The following is a 17,692-nucleotide window of genomic DNA, read 5'->3' as shown; positions in this document are numbered from 1 at the left end:
CTTTCTTTTGCTTTCAGTTGGCAAGGCCAGCAGTATATCGTTACAGTTCTGTCTCAGGGGTGTATCAACTCCAGCCCCGTGTCATAAGGGATCTTGATCACCTGTCTCTTCCACAAACTATCACACTGGTCTACTATATGGACGACATTGTGCTGAATGGACCATGTGAACAGGAGGTAGCAACCACTTTGAATTTGTTGATAAAACGTATATGTACATCAGAGGATGGGAAATAAATCTAGCCAAAATTCAAGGGCCTTCTACCTCAGTGGAATTCCCAAGCATCAAGTGGTGTGGGGCATGGAGAGATTGACCTTCCAAGGTGGAGGGTAAGTTACTACACTTGCCCACTCCTACCACCCAGGAGAAGCCTGTTTGAATTTTGGAGACAGCACATTCCACACTTGGGTGTGCTACTCAGGCCCATACACCAAGTGACTCAGAAAGCTGCTAGCTTTGTGTTGGGGCTGGAACAGGAGACAGCTCTTCAGCAGGTCCAGGCTGCTATGCAGGCTGCTCTCCACTTGGACCACATGATCCAGCGACCCAATGGGACTTGAGCTGTGGATAGTTGGCCAGTGTGGCCATGTCTGCTCTATGAAGGGCACCAGGCTCCCCTGCCAGTTGACTGATTTTTCAGCCATGTGCCCATTAACTCTGCTGGTATTGTGCTAGGCAGCTGCTCCTTCCCCTATCACAGGACTATTCCTGCCTCTGAGAGGCTAGCTAGCTGCTTACAGAGCTTGTCTTCTGTCACACCCAAATTGGCACCCTGGTAGATAAATAATTTTGGTTTTCAAAGGTGGTGATTCACAGCTCCCTTCAAAACCTTACTCTCCACTTCCTATCAGACTCCCCAGACCTGTGGTGTGACCACTCCTGGTTTACTTTTTAAACTTTGATGATACAGCTTCTTAATTGGTAATTTCTGCTGACCTAGACAAGAAACTCACAGGCATGTATTTTAAATTGATTATTAAGAAAACCTCAGGGGTCAGAGAATATTAGATATTAAATTTGTTGAGATAAAATGTTTTAAAACATTTTAGGTTCTTCAAATGTAAAAGACAATTTGCTTCATTAAAATGTTTCCTTGAGAAGGCTGGAGAAATTCTTGGCAGTTAAGAGAGGGTACTGTTCTTCCAGAGGTTGGTTCTCAGCACTCAGACCTAGTTCACTTCATGGCTGTAACTACAGATCTAGGGCATCCATTGTCCTCTTCTGGCTCCATAGGCACACATGGCATACAGCAGCCAGACATACATATATACACATAAATGAAAATAAAAATGTTTAAAGTGTTTTCTTGAGAGTAAAGTCTGTTTAAACAGACACAGTGTCATATGCCTGTATGTCAGCAGAGGCTAGTAGGATTTCAGGTTCCAATCCCGTGTGAGCTACATGATCAAGGCCAGTCTGGGTTTTATAGTAGGACCCTATCCAAAATAATTAATCATATTATCCTATTATTTGTCTAATTATTAGCAACTGATCCAGGTTTATATACATAGGAAAATACATCTGTCAACTCCTCATTGTTCTGTATTTCTCAAAAATGTGGTGAATCCCTAGAGTCATTTTTCTATAAATTTAAGAGGAGAGCCTAGCTGTTGGTTAGTGGACACTCTCACTAAACCATTTTTACCCCCAGTGCTGGAGATGCCCCTGGGCATTGCCCATGCTGACAAGCACACTCTCCCTAAGCTGTACTCCAGCCCCATTTGGTTAAATTCTTGGTGGCCAATGAGCAGATCAGTTGGTTCTGTTAGCTGATCATTTCTCTTCTGCCTGGGATGGTGTGTAGGAAGGACATAATTCTGTGGGTCTCAGAATGGCATCGACTCGGAGAGACCAGAGGTAACTGAGATCCCTCTCCCAGTTTAAGCTTGACCTTTTATTTGCTCAGTGGCTCCAAGCAACTTTAGCTGCAGATGGCCCAGAGGCTCCAGTTCAAGAGGCAGCAGGGAAAGTGAGAGCCATACCAGGTATCTTGTCCTAGCCTGCTTTAGGGACTGCAGTTGTTTCATCTTAGCCTTGGCTTCCAGAGCAGAGGCTGGCAGCTATCTGGTGTCTGAAACCAAAGTCTGTTGTAGGCAGCGCTCCGGGGCACTCTGCCCTAACGGGAAACGAGGCAAAAATAATTGAAGGGTGTTCAGCTTCATTGTGTGGGCGGAAGGATCTTCATCCGAACGACTTTGAAGATCTGCTTTGTGTGGGGTGGGGTATGGGTGGGTGTGTGACCCGTAACTTTGTCTCAGGAGACAATCACCGTAGGGAATCAATGAGACTTCCTAACCGACAGTGATGGTCCAAGGGAAAATTCTCTGTTGTTTACTCAAAGGACACTGTGGCAGCTTCAGGTCCGATAGACCATTTGGGGGACCCTCAGCTACTTCCTGGACACCCTCACAGAGCCAAGTGTTGGATATGAAAGATGAGTGACTTTGAAGAATGGATTTCTGGGACATACAGGAAAACAGAAGAGGGTCCACTCCCACTGCTGACTTTTGCCACAGCTCCTTACCATGACCAGAAGCCAGGAACAAGTGGATTACGGAAGAACACCTATTACTTTGAGGAAAAGCCTTGCTATCTGGAGAATTTCATCCAGAGCATATTCTTTTCCATAGACCTCAAAGATCGCCAGGGATCATCACTGGTGGTCGGTGGAGATGGGCGGTATTTTAATAAATCAGCAATAGAAACAATAGTGCAGATGGCAGCTGCCAACGGGGTTGGTATACAACAAGTATTACTCCATCTCTGGCCCTTCCAAGCAATTTTTTAACTCTGCAGAAATATTGAGATGCATCGAGGTGTGGATAGGATCTATACCTCAACTCTAACACCCGCTTAATGTCATTGGGACCTCAGATATAGAATGTTGTGAGAATAGTTCAGAGTTATAGCAGGGACGCAGGGACCTGGGAGTGGAGTTCAGGTTTGCATGTGTCTTGCTCGGTTCCTGTAGTTTGGAGAGTACCTGTTGCTTTGTAGACACATACAGAATGCTCCTGGCCCTAAGCTTTTGTGACTGCTTGCTAGCTAGCTAGCTTCTAGAATTACGACTGTGCTATGGAGAGCTGTCATGAGTATGGAGAGCTGTCATGAGTATGGAGAGCTGTCATGAGTCGGGGCAAGGGGAGGATTTGCAGTGTGTTCAATGGCTTCCTTGTTCACGTTCAGTCATTTGTCCAACAGGAAAGAAAACAAAGGCAGGGCATGCTGTTTGTAGATCTTGGTAGTCATGTAAAACAGTACCAGGGGTGGGGGCGGGGGGACAGTTGGATGTTAGATGTGAGTCTTTGGGGGAAGGCTGTTACAGAGAGGGATCTGCTTGTAATGACCTGGGGCACAAAGCAGCCCTTTATTAGTGTGAATTTGTGCAGCAGGGTAGAGATAATGGGTCTTAGATGGCAGTAATGTTAGTAGGCTCTGCCAAAGGGCTGCATTATGGACACATGTTTGCCAGATTAAGCAAAGTAGAGGGCAAATGGCAAAAGCACTGATCTTGATAGTAGGAGAGCTCTACAGCACACTCTTATAGGAAGGTGTATGTCAGGGCATTGCCGGGTTTGTCCTGCAGATAACACTGGTGGCCCAAAGCTGCTGCCGAGCCCCGCTCCCCCCCCCCCCCGTGTGTGTGTGTGTGTGTGTGTGTGTGTGTGTGTGTGTGTGTGTTAAATAATACTTAAGTTAAAATTTGGAGCACACATTCTATTACTATCTAGAAAGTTTTAAAGTTGTACTTTTTTTTTTTTTTGAAAGAAATCCTGGCCTGGAGACCATGATATTTAGCACTGCAAACAAATGTGTTGGGCATTCATTTTGAGTCTGTTTGAATGTGCCAAGCAGGTGTTTGGAAAAGCCAACAACAACAAAAGACATGCCACCAGAGTAAACTTAAGAGGCGCTACATACTGTTGTCTGTGGTCTGGGATTTCAGAATCCGAATGCTTGTCATGTAAAAATTGCTGATAGAGAACTCAAATATGAAATTATTATGAAGCATACACATTTTTAAGATAAAATGTGACGTGCCGTAAATTTCATCTTTGAGGAGCGCCGCTGCTCAGGGAATGGTGTTAAAGATGCTTTAATCTTTTGAGAGGACAAATGGGACATTATTTCTCCATAGATCTGGGATGTTGAGTGGATCTGGTACACTGTCCCCTTTGCTCTGATAGATTCGGCTTCATTAAAGTTTTTTTGTGTGGAACTGAAGGATGTGGGCAAGGTGGATGGAATGAGTGATGCAGGCAAACCCTGCAGACTTTCTTTGATTGACTGTTTGAAGGTTTGCTAAATAATACATTTCAGAGATAATAATTGATTAAATATGGTAACTGCCTATTTGTTAAGGCTGTGGCAGCTTAAGCAATATTTTCAAGGACATTCCATATTAAAAAAATAGCATTGCATTGAAAGCCGTCCTGCTGGCTGGCTGAATCACTTTAAAGACGTTTAGTAGACGGATAACGTGCTCCAATCTGATAAAAATGCCGAGGTTCTAAAGACCTTGCTTAGTTTCTTCTTTTTCTAACTTAGTCCACATTCAGACAGCGTTAACATCTCTGGGTGTGGTAGGATGCAGGAAATCTAAGGGAACGATAGTTATTACCATGGATTTTAGCAAAAGGCAGTGCTGCTTACCATTGTCAGTGGCTACTTCCCCCGTTACTAGTTTATGGAGGACTTTTTGGCACGGTAAGCTAAAGATAAGGTAGCCTGCCATCTTCCCCTTTTGTGTCCTGGTGCATCTGTATCTTCCTTTTCTTGGTTTCCGTCATCTGTGAAGTATGGTGTGTAATTAGGCTTCAATAGAAGTTCCTCTTTGTTCTCATTTGCATGGAGCTGTCTACTTTTAGTGGATATCTTAATGCACAAAATGAGTTTTTGGTTGGGCCTGTGCAGAATGCACTTTGTCCCCTGAGCTTTGAACTTGGAGAAAGTTCAGAGGTTAAATAAAAGGACTGTACTTGTAGCTAGCAGGGCAAAGAAAATGAGGGGGCATCCTCCTCCTCCTTGTCCTCTTGTTCCTTCTCCTCTTCCTCTTCCTCCTCCCCTTTTAAAACAAAGCATGAGAGCCACCAAGCTGTATTTCCCCTTTCTTAGGGAAGGTGGCATATAACATCAGCTTTGTCATGTGAAGCATTTCCAGTGGCATTTATAATGTAGTACAATCATCATTCCAGACAGAAACTCTGTACCCATTAAACGGTCATTCCCCATACCTGCTTTTCCCAGCAGCCTCTGGTGTCTAGCTCTCCCCTCTGCCTCTGCACGTTTGCCTGTCCTGGCTCCCTCGTAACATTCAGTCCTGTCTTTTTGTGTCTGGCCTGTTTCATAATTGTTAGCATAATGTTTTCATGTCTCATGCTGGAGCTTGGGTCAGAATTTCATTCCTTTCACTTTGAGTTTTAAAAAGCTTTTGAGCTAGGCGTGGTGGTCAAATCCTGGAACCTCAGCACTGGGGAGGCTAAAGGAATGATTGTGGAGTTTGAGGCTGGCCTAGGAGATGCAGCAAGACAACTAGAAAATAAAACAACTGATGGTGGTCTTACAGACATCTTTCCGATCACTTCCCTATGCATAGAGAGCAATGCCATCTCTGGATATAATAACTAATTTCAAAAAAGCAATTTAATTGTTTTTTTAAAGACATAACATTATTTGGCGACATAGCCATGTCAGTTGTATGCGTCAGTGGTGTTAACTGAATTCACATTGCCGCTTCACGTCTTTGGAATGTTTTCATCTTTTATTGTATCCCACACCCACTGGACAGCTCCCCATGTCTTCATCTGCCCCTCTCCTCTACCCAACCCCTGGCAGCCACCATTCTTCTTCCTGTGTCTGTGGTTTTGATGATTTTAAGATACCTCATGTAAATGGGATCCTGCTCTCATCTGTCTTTGAGACACCCCCAGGGCTAATCCATAGTGTAACGTGTGGCAGGAATTCCTTCTTCATAATCTGCTTTATCTTTCCTTCCTTACTCCACCCATTCATTCACTATAGAACACCCTCCAGTTTGGTTTCTATTTCAAGGCCGAGTAATACTGCATTGTGTGTGTGTGTGTGTGTGTGTGTGTGTGTGATGCATTCTGTATCCATCCTGCCTTCTGGAGCAGGATGTCTGGGTTCTTTCCCCTTTGGCTGTTGTGAGAGAGGAGCATGGGTGGGCATATGAGCAGCTGAGTCCTGCTGGATCTTCAGGGATGATTGGGGGGTGGGAGGAATTTGGGACAGTGCACAACAGGGCCTGTTTTTTTAGCAGGACAGAGTTGTCTTTAAAGAGCAGCTGGGTAAGCTTCATGGTGGAAGGTGGAATGGGGAGGGCTTGCTGTTGTGCAGCATCTTTAGGAGGAGGGTGCCTGCCCTGCCTTCCTTAGTCAAGGCAGCCATGGGAGCCTGCTTTGGAACCCTTAGCTCTTAGAGAGAAGCAGCCCTGGGCTTTCTTGCTTTGCTTTCCACTGCCATTTTTAACCTTTTGCACAGTCCCCGCAGCCTGCAGTCATGGCTGACCACAGATCTTACCATAAGGAATGGGAGAATGAAGGGCAGTGTGCATGGTGTAGCGCATTGTTCATCAGACCCTCCTTCTATACCAAGTACATATAAAATCGAAGGAAACATTGGTGTGTTCAGTGTGAAAAGGCATCTTTAGGTGGCTCAGACAATGGCTAGTAGATCACAGTTCCAAAAGGTCCCCTCAGAGAAATCTAAAATTACCTGATTCCTGGCTTTATTTTTAAAGTAGTCACATAGAGAAACCCCTTCAGGGCTGAGATGCTCCCATCTCCCCCTTCTCACATCTATCTATCTATCTATCTATCTATCTATCTATCTATCTATCTATCTGTCTGTCTGTCTCTGTGTGTGTGTATAAAACTAATGTGTTATATGTTGTGCTTCTACCATTAGTTCTGCTGTAGCCATAGCTCGGTATGTGCAACTGCATTCATGTGCACACACCCACACAAGGTGTACACACACATACACATAATTAAAAATAAAAATAAAAATGTAAAAGGAGAAATACATCCTCCACCACCAAGTCATCTCCACTACAAAAAAACCAAACCAAACAAAACAACAAAAAACAAACACACAAAACAAATGGGAAAATTAAAAGCAAAAGACAAGATGTTCCTGATCCTTTCTTTCAAAATAGAATGGGGATACCACCAACTCCCCACATTCTAAGTATTTTCAGTATAGTGGTTCCACACCTCCAAGGACCTGACCAAATGCCTTTCCAACTTGGGTGTTATTGAAGCAGGTTTCATTTTATGAAGGCAAGTTCAAGAGCTGGGCTGATACCATCGGCTAGAGATGCAGGAAAGTGAGCTGGGAACACAACTCAGTCCCAGGGTCCCTTTCATGGAGATGGGCAGACCGGGTTCCTCAGCAACCACTCCTCACAGTCTTGTCTTAGGCTCGGGAAATAACCCAGCTATAGCTAATGCGATGAACCACGAGGAATCCCACTAGCTGTAAAAGCCAGACACGCCTGGAAAGAAATTTGTAAGGTGCATTCTGTATTCTTGGCACCATGTGCAATCCTTTTGCTTTTTAAGGGTCTTAATTGCAAAAGCCTTTTCTTTGATTAGAATGCTGTTTACTAGTTGTTCTTTCTCCCATTGTGGATGGAGAATAGGAATAAAAACTCGGGCTTTCTAACATCCCTTCAATCAGTCCACATTGAGAACCTGCCCCGGATGGACTGCTACACATGCACTGTCTTCTTGCCTTACAGCTCTTTAGTGTATGATTCCAAAGCTACAAAGTTCCATAGGGAAAAAGGGAAGGGAGGGAGGGGGGAGGGAGGAAGGAAGGACAGGCGGGCTTTGCTCAACAGCTCTGATTCTGTCTCAGTAACATGGTAGAGATATCCAAGATGATGATGTTTCTTTAAGAAAACATCTTTGCTGGTCCAACAGTGTCTTCATTGTCCATTTTCTTCTTCCCCTGGCATTTCTTGGTAGGAGCTTTGTATTTATATGTTCTGCATTTCCTATTCTAGATTGGTCGCCTGGTTATTGGGCAGAATGGAATTCTCTCCACCCCTGCCGTATCCTGCATCATCCGAAAGATCAAAGCCATTGGTGGGATCATTCTGACAGCCAGCCATAATCCAGGAGGGCCCAATGGAGATTTTGGAATTAAATTCAATATTTCTAATGGGGGTGAGTATTCTGTCATCTTAAGGACAAGTAGATACAGTTGGATAAGCTAGTGCCCGAAGCCCTGGGCTCGGATTCCCATCTTAAGAAGGGCTTTGCTTCCCTTTGGAGATGGTAAAGTACTTCTTAGTCTACAGCTGCCTTCTTTGTAATGAATTGTAGCTAACATGGTTTTCTGCTTTAGAAAATTCTAACTGGTATTATTCGCTCCTAGCACTTTGAAGGTTGACACAGGAGAATTGTGAATTCAAGGCTAATCTAAACTGTATAGTGAGAATTTGACTCAGAAACATTTGAAAAAAAAAAAAAAAGAGTCCTGGTGCTTTGTGACTCAGTGCTGGGGTCGAGGGATTGCTGAGTGCTGGGTTGTGTTTTCTCATGAACCGCACATGATGACGCTCGCTTGCTCTGTGATTTGTAGGTCCTGCTCCAGAAGCAATCACTGATAAAATTTTCCAAATCAGCAAGACAATCGAAGAATATGCCATTTGCCCTGACTTGAAGGTAGACCTTGGTGTTCTGGGAAAACAGCAGTTTGACTTGGAAAACAAGTTCAAGCCCTTCACAGGCATGTTACTGTTCCTCGCCCCCCCCCCCCCCTCATACACACTCCTGTGTCCAGCTTGAACAGTTTTTCTTTGGAGGGGTTTATTAAAGTGGGTCTTCAGCTTTGGAAAATGGTGGTCTGTGAGCACTGATAGGACAGATCTGGAGTGTGCTTGGGGAGTATGGAGAGCTGGGCCATTGGCCTTGTGAATGATGTGATGAGGAATATAATATTAATATATATATATATATATATATATATATATATATATATATATATATGACTTTGGGTGATTAGTTTCCAACTCTCAGGCCTCAGTTTCCACAATAGCCTTGCCTAGAGGACCTGTCCGATTAATCTCATTGGGGCTTCTACTGTGTATGTGTGTCCGCTCATTTTATACTCATAGCCAGCCTGTGGGAACAGCACTATCACTGCAGACTCTCAGCAGAGGAAGAAGCAAAAGCAGAGAGATGTCAAGAAGCAGGCTTGCTCTAGTCAGTGTGCAGTAAAACCAGCATTCAGACTCATTGAATGGCTCTCCAGCCTGGCTCTATAGCTTTCCCCACCTCCCCTGACATGCAGTCCAGGCCATCAGACCCTTTGTTTGTATTGATTGAAACTCCCTGAAAAGGCAGCAGTGGGTCACATTTTATGTTGAATGTTAGGGTATTGCAGGATATACGGAATAAACGTTTATAAATTCATATTAAGAAGAAGATGAAAGGGCTACCTCTGGGACCTGCATTTGGCCTAGTTCAACTTGTATTTTTCCCACTGGACAACATTAGGGGGTGCATGGAGGGCTGACAGTTGCACTGCAATGAACACCAAGTACCATGCATTTTTAGAGTTTCAAGGCCACCACTTGAGCACTACATAGGCTCTTTGTGCATTGAAAATGTCCAGAACTCCTGGGCAAAGATCCTTTTAACCACAAGCAGGAGATGCCGAAAGTGATTCGTTACTGAGACTTTTTCCCCAGGATCTCTAAAAAGAAAATTAAAGAAAAATGGATATTATCTTTTCTGTCATCCATGATGCCAAAAATAGATGTGATTTGGGGCTATGTAGGGACAGTGGGTGGCAGCAGAGCAGAGCTCATCTAGCCTCTGCTGGGAATTCACGTGCCCCACCCTAGCTGTGCAAGTCCCTGACTTTCAAACCTTGAGCTTCCTCGTCTACAGAACCACATAAATCATAAGTAACATCTATGTCTAAGGAACTGTTAGTATGTCCAGAATGACATTTCACAGCCGTCACAGTGGCCCTTTTTCCTAGTTACTGTGGGTTTATAGAAATATAGATAGGTTGGAGCGTAATGAGCCTGATGTGTTTCGTTTTTCCTTCTGATGTGCCTTATTCTCACAGTGGAGATTGTGGACTCAGTGGAGGCCTATGCCACAATGCTGAGAAATATCTTTGACTTCAACGCACTGAAGGAGCTACTCTCTGGTCCAAACAGACTGAAGATCCGCATAGACGCCATGCACGGAGGTACGCGCTGGGGGACCTGCAAAGACAGGGAGCTGCTCTCTGCTGTGTGCGCCATGATGCCTTCGCAGCCCTCTTCTTAAGCCTCTCACGGGTTAAACAGAGTCATGTCACAGTCATTTCAGTTTACAGACCCCAGTGTAGGCAAGCGGAGCAGGAGAGGTCTCCCTCATGGTAAGCTGGTGTGCAGGTCGCTGTTTTTATATCAAGCCCTGGGCTTTGAGTCTCTTGCAGCTGTTGTTGTGGGCACTCTTCTGTCCCTCAGCAGGTCACCCACATTCTGCTCATGCACTTGCATGTATACTGAAGGGTGACATTGGGCCTGCTAACCAGCTAGCTGTGGGGAACAGGTTCTCGAGCCCCACCCCCACACACTTCTTTTCTTAGCTGAGGGCCAGGGCAAGCCGAAGATTAAACCCAGCAGCAACAGGATGTGTATCTCCTGTCCTTCTTCCTCTGTGGGTTGTCTGACAGGCCAGTAGGATTAGCCATGACTATGAACTGAAACCATAAGACTTTCCCATATGTAGATCATGGAAATTCTTGACTATTTAGACCTCTGCCTATTCTGCAGCAATCTGGGACTGGAGAATATTTGAGTGATAGGGCTATGGAACCCACACACTTGTCTGTGTGGTTGGGAAAGGATGCATTGCCTGAACTCTTTCATGGGTCTGGCCAGAGCTTCTTGATACATGCAGACCGCCCTGAGAAAATCTGCTGTTGGGCTGCTGCCTTCCAGTGGGTCCATGCTGGCCCTCTGGTTTTGATAGAGCAAGTGTCCTTCCTCTTTCATATGAAGGCTTGTGTCCTCCTTGGCTAGTCAGCAGAGCTGAGGGCCTCCTCTGCACATGTTTGGGGAATGGGCAGAGACTTGGCAGATGACTCCCTTCAAAGATTATGGTGTCTGGGGATAGGAAGTTGCCCACGCCATTCTTATTCCCACAGTGTGTGCATCTCACCCTGCAGCCATTCCATGTTTTAATAAGTTTTACGGTTTGGCTATTCATCCTTTAATTTGTTACAGTTGTGGGACCGTACGTAAAGAAGATCCTCTGTGAAGAACTTGGTGCCCCCGCAAACTCAGCTGTGAACTGTGTTCCCCTGGAGGATTTTGGAGGCCACCACCCCGATCCCAATCTCACCTATGCTGCTGACCTGGTGGAGACCATGAAGTCAGGAGAGCATGATTTCGGGGCTGCCTTTGATGGTGACGGGGTGTGTCTAAGTACATTTAAATGATTTCTCATGCAAGCTGGGCCTTTCAGATGCAGGGAAAATGGACAGTTTCTATCAGGCCATCGGAGCCTGCTGAGTAGCTCTGAAGAGCCCCTGTTACATCGGAGGCCAGGGCCAAATGATTAAAATACCCCCCCCCCCCCCCCCCGAGCAGAATCAAAAGTCTGAAATGTAAGCAGAGCATTTAATTCCAGGCACTCCTATTTGCTGAGTTGGGGTTTAGGTCCCAGTTAGGATTTAATGACTCTACTCCAGAAGCTGCAGAGGTTCTAGATACTGGTCCTAAGCTAGGTCTCAGCCAGCCCCTGATATGTCATTTAATCTTTACGAAGGGTCTCATCTTAGAACATACCCATGCATTCACTAATACTAGCTGGATAATGAAACTATCTATAGCCAACATAATGAGTAATATAATGAATATGTTTTATTCTTTCCCTACAATGAAATTTGTGTCTATGAATTTCTCCTTACATTGGTAACCGTGTGACAAAGGAGATTGTATAAGGTGTGTGTCCCGTGTGTCCCGGACAGTAGATGCTCTGCTTCTTAGGATGAGTTTTTATTTTTTGTTGCTTTACCAGCTAAAAGCAACTGCTTCCTGAAAGTGAATCTTCCCTACATCAAAATTTAGGGAAATTGAAGGGGCTCAGAGCAGACACTATCACCAAGTGCCTTCCCATGCGGTGCGGGATGTGTTGCCGTGGCCCCTCAAGTTCTCAGGTGCTGCAGAGGAAGCGCCTTGGCAGCCGTGAGGGTGGCGGCCTTTTTGGTTGGGTCGAGTAGCAAATGAAAGGACCATGATTTAGAAGTCCTTCCTTGAAGAAGTCTGCCTTTGTTCCTCAAAGGATGCCCAGTAGACCTGTCAAACTGCATAAACAGCCAACATTTCCTCTCTTGTACATCCTTTCCCCTCCTCTGGGAGAGACATGATTGGTTCCAGAGTTTGGAAAGGTCTAGGAGGTTAAAGTTAGTGGCCCCAGGAGGGAGAACAGAGGGCTTAGCTCAAAGGGGGTTTGTGCTTGCATTTTAATTGAAACCAGTTTTAACTCTTGGGCACGGAGGTGCCTTTGGTCCCACAGTGTTGTACAAATTCACTAAAAAGTCCAGTGTTTAAAACACGGTGTGAGTACAGGACCCATGTTGAAATTTGGAAAACTCCACAGATTATTGTTTCTTTTGTTTACTGTCCAATTAGAAGTTCTTACATTGAGTCTGCTTCCTTCCTCAGGATCGGAACATGATTCTGGGCAAGCACGGGTTCTTTGTGAATCCTTCTGACTCTGTGGCCGTCATCGCTGCCAACATCTTCAGCATTCCTTACTTCCAGCAGACCGGGGTCCGTGGCTTTGCACGCAGCATGCCCACAAGTGGTGCTCTGGACCGGTAGGTCTCTGTTCTTGGGCCCACCTGCCTCTAATCACAGTGTTCTTCCTTATGCCCAGCACTGTGCCTGGAGCACGTGTCCTCCGCTTCCAGGACAGCCAGCGGCTGCAGTCTTTCTCAAATGAGGTATTTTCAGAGTTAGCCCCCTTCTAAGGTCCCATCAGCATCCTGAGCTCTTCCAGCTTGGTACTCGACACACTGTGGTCTGCCAGGCTATCTGTTTGATCGCTCCACAGCTAGGCTGTCACCTCTTCAGAGAAAACACTGTCTTTTCACCATCTTTGATTCTGCTTGGCAGTGTTCCTAAATATCATAGGATGTACACTGTAAGTTAATAAACATTAGAGAGTAAATGAATGATGGTACTTTCTTGTAGTCAAGATGTTATTCTTGATCCAGGCAGGGTCACTTTTGTTGAACAATATGCACACACCATGATTGAAAAAAGTATTTTGAGGGGGCTGGAGAGAGGGCTCAGCAGTTAAGAAGAGCACCACTCTTCAAGAGGACCAGGGTTCAATCCCTAGCACCTACATGGTGATTCATAACCATATATAATTTCAGTTCCAGGGGGATCCAGTGTCCTCTTCTGGCCCCTGAGAACACTGCACACGTGGCACATATATAAGTGCAGTCAAAACAGCCAAATACATAAAATACATTTTTAAAGAGTCATTTAAAGTAACTTCAGACTTTAATCAGAACTGACTACCCTTGCAGGCTTAAATGCAATGATGCCTCATTTGTCCAAACGCTAAAGCAGAAAGTTCAAATAAGCAGAATAGGGGAGAATACCTGTTTTGCAGCAGAAGATGACCAGTGGCAGTAAACAGAGTCTCAGATTTTCTTACATGTCTGTTCACTTGGGCATTTCCCCTTTATAAAAGGTGGCTAATGAGATCCATGGAAAATTATTAAAAATAAAAGGTAATAAATAGCAAATGGGATGCTTTAGAATGTCAGGACCTCAGGAATCTTCCACTGAATTAACAGCAAAGAGTGAATGAGGAGAAGGCCCTGGGTGTGAGAAAGGAAAAGTGTATTGGTCTAGGTCCTTACAACAGTGGCTAGGCTTACAAATGGTCCCTTGGCCAGGACAGTAGATATTTTACATGTTTAAGTCATTCAATTTGTATTAAGTACTGTTAATAACCTCACTTTATTGATGGATGTCAAAGGTCAAGGAGGCTGATTAAACTCAGCCAGCTAGGTAAGTGGCTCTGTCAGGCTAGCTGGATAATGAAACAATTTATAGCCAATATAATGATTATGTTAAGAGAATGAACATTTTATTCTTTCCCTACAATGAAAATTGTGTCTATGAATTTCTCCTGACATTGGTAAACCGTGTGACAAAGGAGATTGTGTAAGGTGTGTGTCCCGTGTGTCCCGGACAGTAGATGCTCTGCTTATTGGGATGAGTTTTTAATTTTGTTGCTTTACCAACTAAAAGCAACTGCTTCCTGAAAGTGAATCTTCCCTACATCAAAACATCGGAACACTGAATGTGGAGCCCCGGCCCCCGACCTCTAGGCCACACAGTGCTCCCCTTTGAAGGGGAGGTGGTCGCAGAAAGTACTGCTGGCTCCACTTAAGTGAATAAGGAGAAAGTGTTGGTGCTGCGACGGTGAGTGGAGTTCTTCATGTGCTCCACCTCTTGCTCCTCCCGAACCCTGACTTGGAGAGAGAGGAGCTGAGAGTCAGGAGTCACCAGCCTTGGCTAAGACGTCCCAGCTGACCTAGAGCAGCGCCCAGAAGCCAGTGTTTCTGCCTTCAGATCCGACATTTGGAACTTAGAGCTGGTTGGTGGCCACACTATGGTGGCTTTGGAATACTTTCTGTGCCTTTTCAGGAATACTTTAATTATAATTTTTGGAAAAAATTGATAACCTGTATAGACTCAACACTGAAAAACCTTATTTCAAATAAAAATGCTCTCCTGGTTCTCAGAACCGACTTTCCTCCCTGTTAGAATTCAGACAAGCCACCTAACTTTGCTGGAAGGAAGGGGGTGCGAACCTGGAATGCACACCTCACTGAGACTGCATGGAAGCTACCAAGCAACTTCCATACTCAAGCAGAAAGAGGTTTGCAGGGTGGTGGTGGTTTTTTTTTTTTTAAGTCACTGAAAAGTTCTTTCCTTATTCATTTATTTATCAATGCTAGGAATCTATGCAGGTCTGAGGGTGCTAAGCATGCTCCCCACAACTGAGCTACAGATCAGCCCTTCAGAGAGGTCTTCAGTAGTCTGAATCTGTATAGGAAGGAGTAAAAAGATTTGTAGGAGGAGAAAGAGACCGCTCATGAGAATGGGTGAGGCTGTTTGGAGTGGGAGACTCCACAGTGGGACATCTGGTGACAAGAAAGAAACACTGGCTGGACGTTGAGTACTGGGCTGTGGGTCATGTGACCTGCTCTGACCTGCACTTTCCCTGTGAAATGCTGACTTCTGTGATTATTAATGAGCACGCCATTCTGTTGCTCTTTATAGAATGCTTGTAGATTTGTTCTGTATCCAGACCCATGGGTTTCAAGGCCCCAACCCTGCTGTTTTACTATAGTTAGACTTCAAGTGTTAAACTGATCTGAATTAATCCTTTCTTCGCTTCTTTGCTCCCCGTTTCTCTAGATCCATACAGAAGAACCCCTTGTGTCCAAGTTTCCTTTCCTAATTTCCCTCCAGTCGTAGAATTGTGTTGACCTCTAAGCAATGTTAAATGGGACCCTCGCTTACAATGATGGTTGATCTTTTCCATCCTCACATGGTCCCGGTCGCCGTCCTGCTGTGATGTAACTTTGATTTCATGCCTTTGAAGGGTAGCAAACGCCACAAAGATCGCTTTGTATGAGACCCCAACCGGCTGGAAGTTTTTTGGGAATTTGATGGATGCAAGCAAGCTGTCCCTCTGTGGAGAGGAGAGCTTTGGGACCGGTAAGTGGCACTCATGCTAACATTTTTTTTTCCTCCCACAACTGCTGCCTCAGGGGAATGTTAAGACTGCCTAGATCCTGGAATAGCTGATGAGCCCTAAATCAAGACACGATTTATTTATGACAACCTGGTAAAGCATACACATTCGAAAAGCAGTGGGCGCATTTGGACAGGAGGGCTGGCTTTACTTTCATAGGATTACAACTGCTAAGACAGGAAGTTTGGGGGCCTTTCTTGGCAGCGTTGGACATTGAGTCTCTAGGGATTAAACACAGGGTAAACACAGTTTTCTTCCCTTCGTGGCCAAGGAAACCTTAACAAATGTTTTCATTTCTAAGAAGAAATATGGCAGAACAAGTCACTGTTTTTTTTGTTTTGTTTTGTTTTTATGTAAGAAAAGGGTTAGGCATAGCATTAAATCTTTCCCTTTCATGGATCCAAGTTTTCTATAGCAACAAGTTATGATTTATCAGGGTTAACTAAAGGAGACCTTGAGTGTAAAACTAAGTAGATGGGTGAGAATAATGGAAAAATGCAGCCTTGGCACGAGGGTCTCGATGTGGACTGAGTTGGGGGAAGGGTGGCATGAAGCAGAGTCTGGTGATCTCTGAGCCCCACTTCTGCACTTACCACACTCATGTATGCAAGTCAAAATATTGACCTGAGCTCCGGCCTCCCTCAGATTCTGACTCTTCCCCACCCTCCTATCTCATCACATCTGTGATGGTTCTTCTCCAGATGTCAGCACAGTGTGTGCTCATGTCTAGCCAGGCTGCTAGGCTCTCAAGTAGTCCCACTCCTTACATTCTCTCCGCCCAACATTTTAAAGTATAGGGGCTCATCTCTGTGGTCCTTTGTGGTCTCTGGTCATCATTTAGTAAGGAAAAGTTCCAAAGCAAGCATTTGCCATGCCTTGCAATTGAGGGCACTCATGCGTGTCAGTCAGGACCAAATACTGATCTTTCCTGGGACCCCGGAGTCTGTGCTGGGAGGTCTGAGCTGATAGATGCCCCACAGGTTTTTATGAAGTTCCAAGCAGTTCACTGTTCTTGGGAGAATGATAGCACTTCTGGATAACAAATCGACCTGATGGAATTTGAGGGTAAGATAGGTGAAGCTGGGCAGTGGTGGCACATGCCTTTGATCCTCGCACTTGGGAGGCAGAGGCAGGAAGATCACTGAGTCTGAGTTCTAGGACAGCAGGTCTATACAGAAAAACCCAATTCTGGGTCTTTAATATGAGAATATAAGACAAGTGCTTAGTCCTGTCCTTCGTCACTAAACAAGGATGGTGCCACTCACCTCTGTGAGCTACTGTATGACTGCTCCCTGTGAAATGGTCTTTCCCCAGGGAGTTTTCAGTGGTCTCCAGTCAGTTACATGCCACACGAGCCAGTCTTCTGGTCCCTCCTCCTTCATTTTCTAAGCTAGGAGCTGAGTCTTGAGCATGCTAGGTAAACACCGAAGCAAAGCGACATCCAGCCCAGTCACTCACTTCACAGAAGAGGAGCTTTTCAGTGGCAGACACTGTCTAAACATTTGGGCCTGCATCCCTAATGGACTGCATCAGCGCTGAGCCTGGAGGACAGGGAAGGATCTAGAGCCAGGTTCCCTAGAGGGCAGATTTGTAGAAGGATGCTAGTTTCCTGAAAACTAGTTTGGGAAGCTTGATTAGTCATACTGATATTAGCATTTGAAAGGTCCAGAATATTTCTGTATAAGAACCCTGTTAACACAGTATTACTCATTCCTCTACATACATACATACATACACACACACACACACACACACACACACACACACACACCACACACACACAAAGATACACACACAGATATGCATACATATATACACAAAGACACACAAGGCACACACAGATACACACACAGACACACAGATATACA

At 45.0% G+C, this 17,692-nt stretch overlaps 1 protein-coding gene across 1 annotated transcript in view; it reads left to right on the top strand.

Moving 5' to 3' along the window:
- Window positions 1-17,692, top strand: part of Pgm1 (phosphoglucomutase 1) — a 63,259-nt gene that overhangs the window by 23,672 nt on the left and 21,895 nt on the right. The window contains exons 2-7 of the mRNA XM_021159356.3: window positions 8,030-8,192; window positions 8,611-8,757; window positions 10,108-10,233; window positions 11,258-11,448; window positions 12,701-12,855; window positions 15,672-15,787. Coding sequence (XP_021015015.1) covers window positions 8,030-8,192; window positions 8,611-8,757; window positions 10,108-10,233; window positions 11,258-11,448; window positions 12,701-12,855; window positions 15,672-15,787 — 898 coding nt within the window. The remainder of the gene's footprint in view (window positions 1-8,029; window positions 8,193-8,610; window positions 8,758-10,107; window positions 10,234-11,257; window positions 11,449-12,700; window positions 12,856-15,671; window positions 15,788-17,692) is intronic.

Source organism: Mus caroli, unplaced genomic scaffold, assembly GCF_978045245.1.
Source record: "Mus caroli unplaced genomic scaffold, Mus_caroli_1 scaffold_6, whole genome shotgun sequence".
In the NCBI taxonomy this organism is placed as follows: domain Eukaryota; kingdom Metazoa; phylum Chordata; class Mammalia; order Rodentia; family Muridae; genus Mus; species Mus caroli.
Note: the sequence above shows the minus strand (reverse complement) of the source record. Positions and strands in the feature narration are given on the sequence as shown.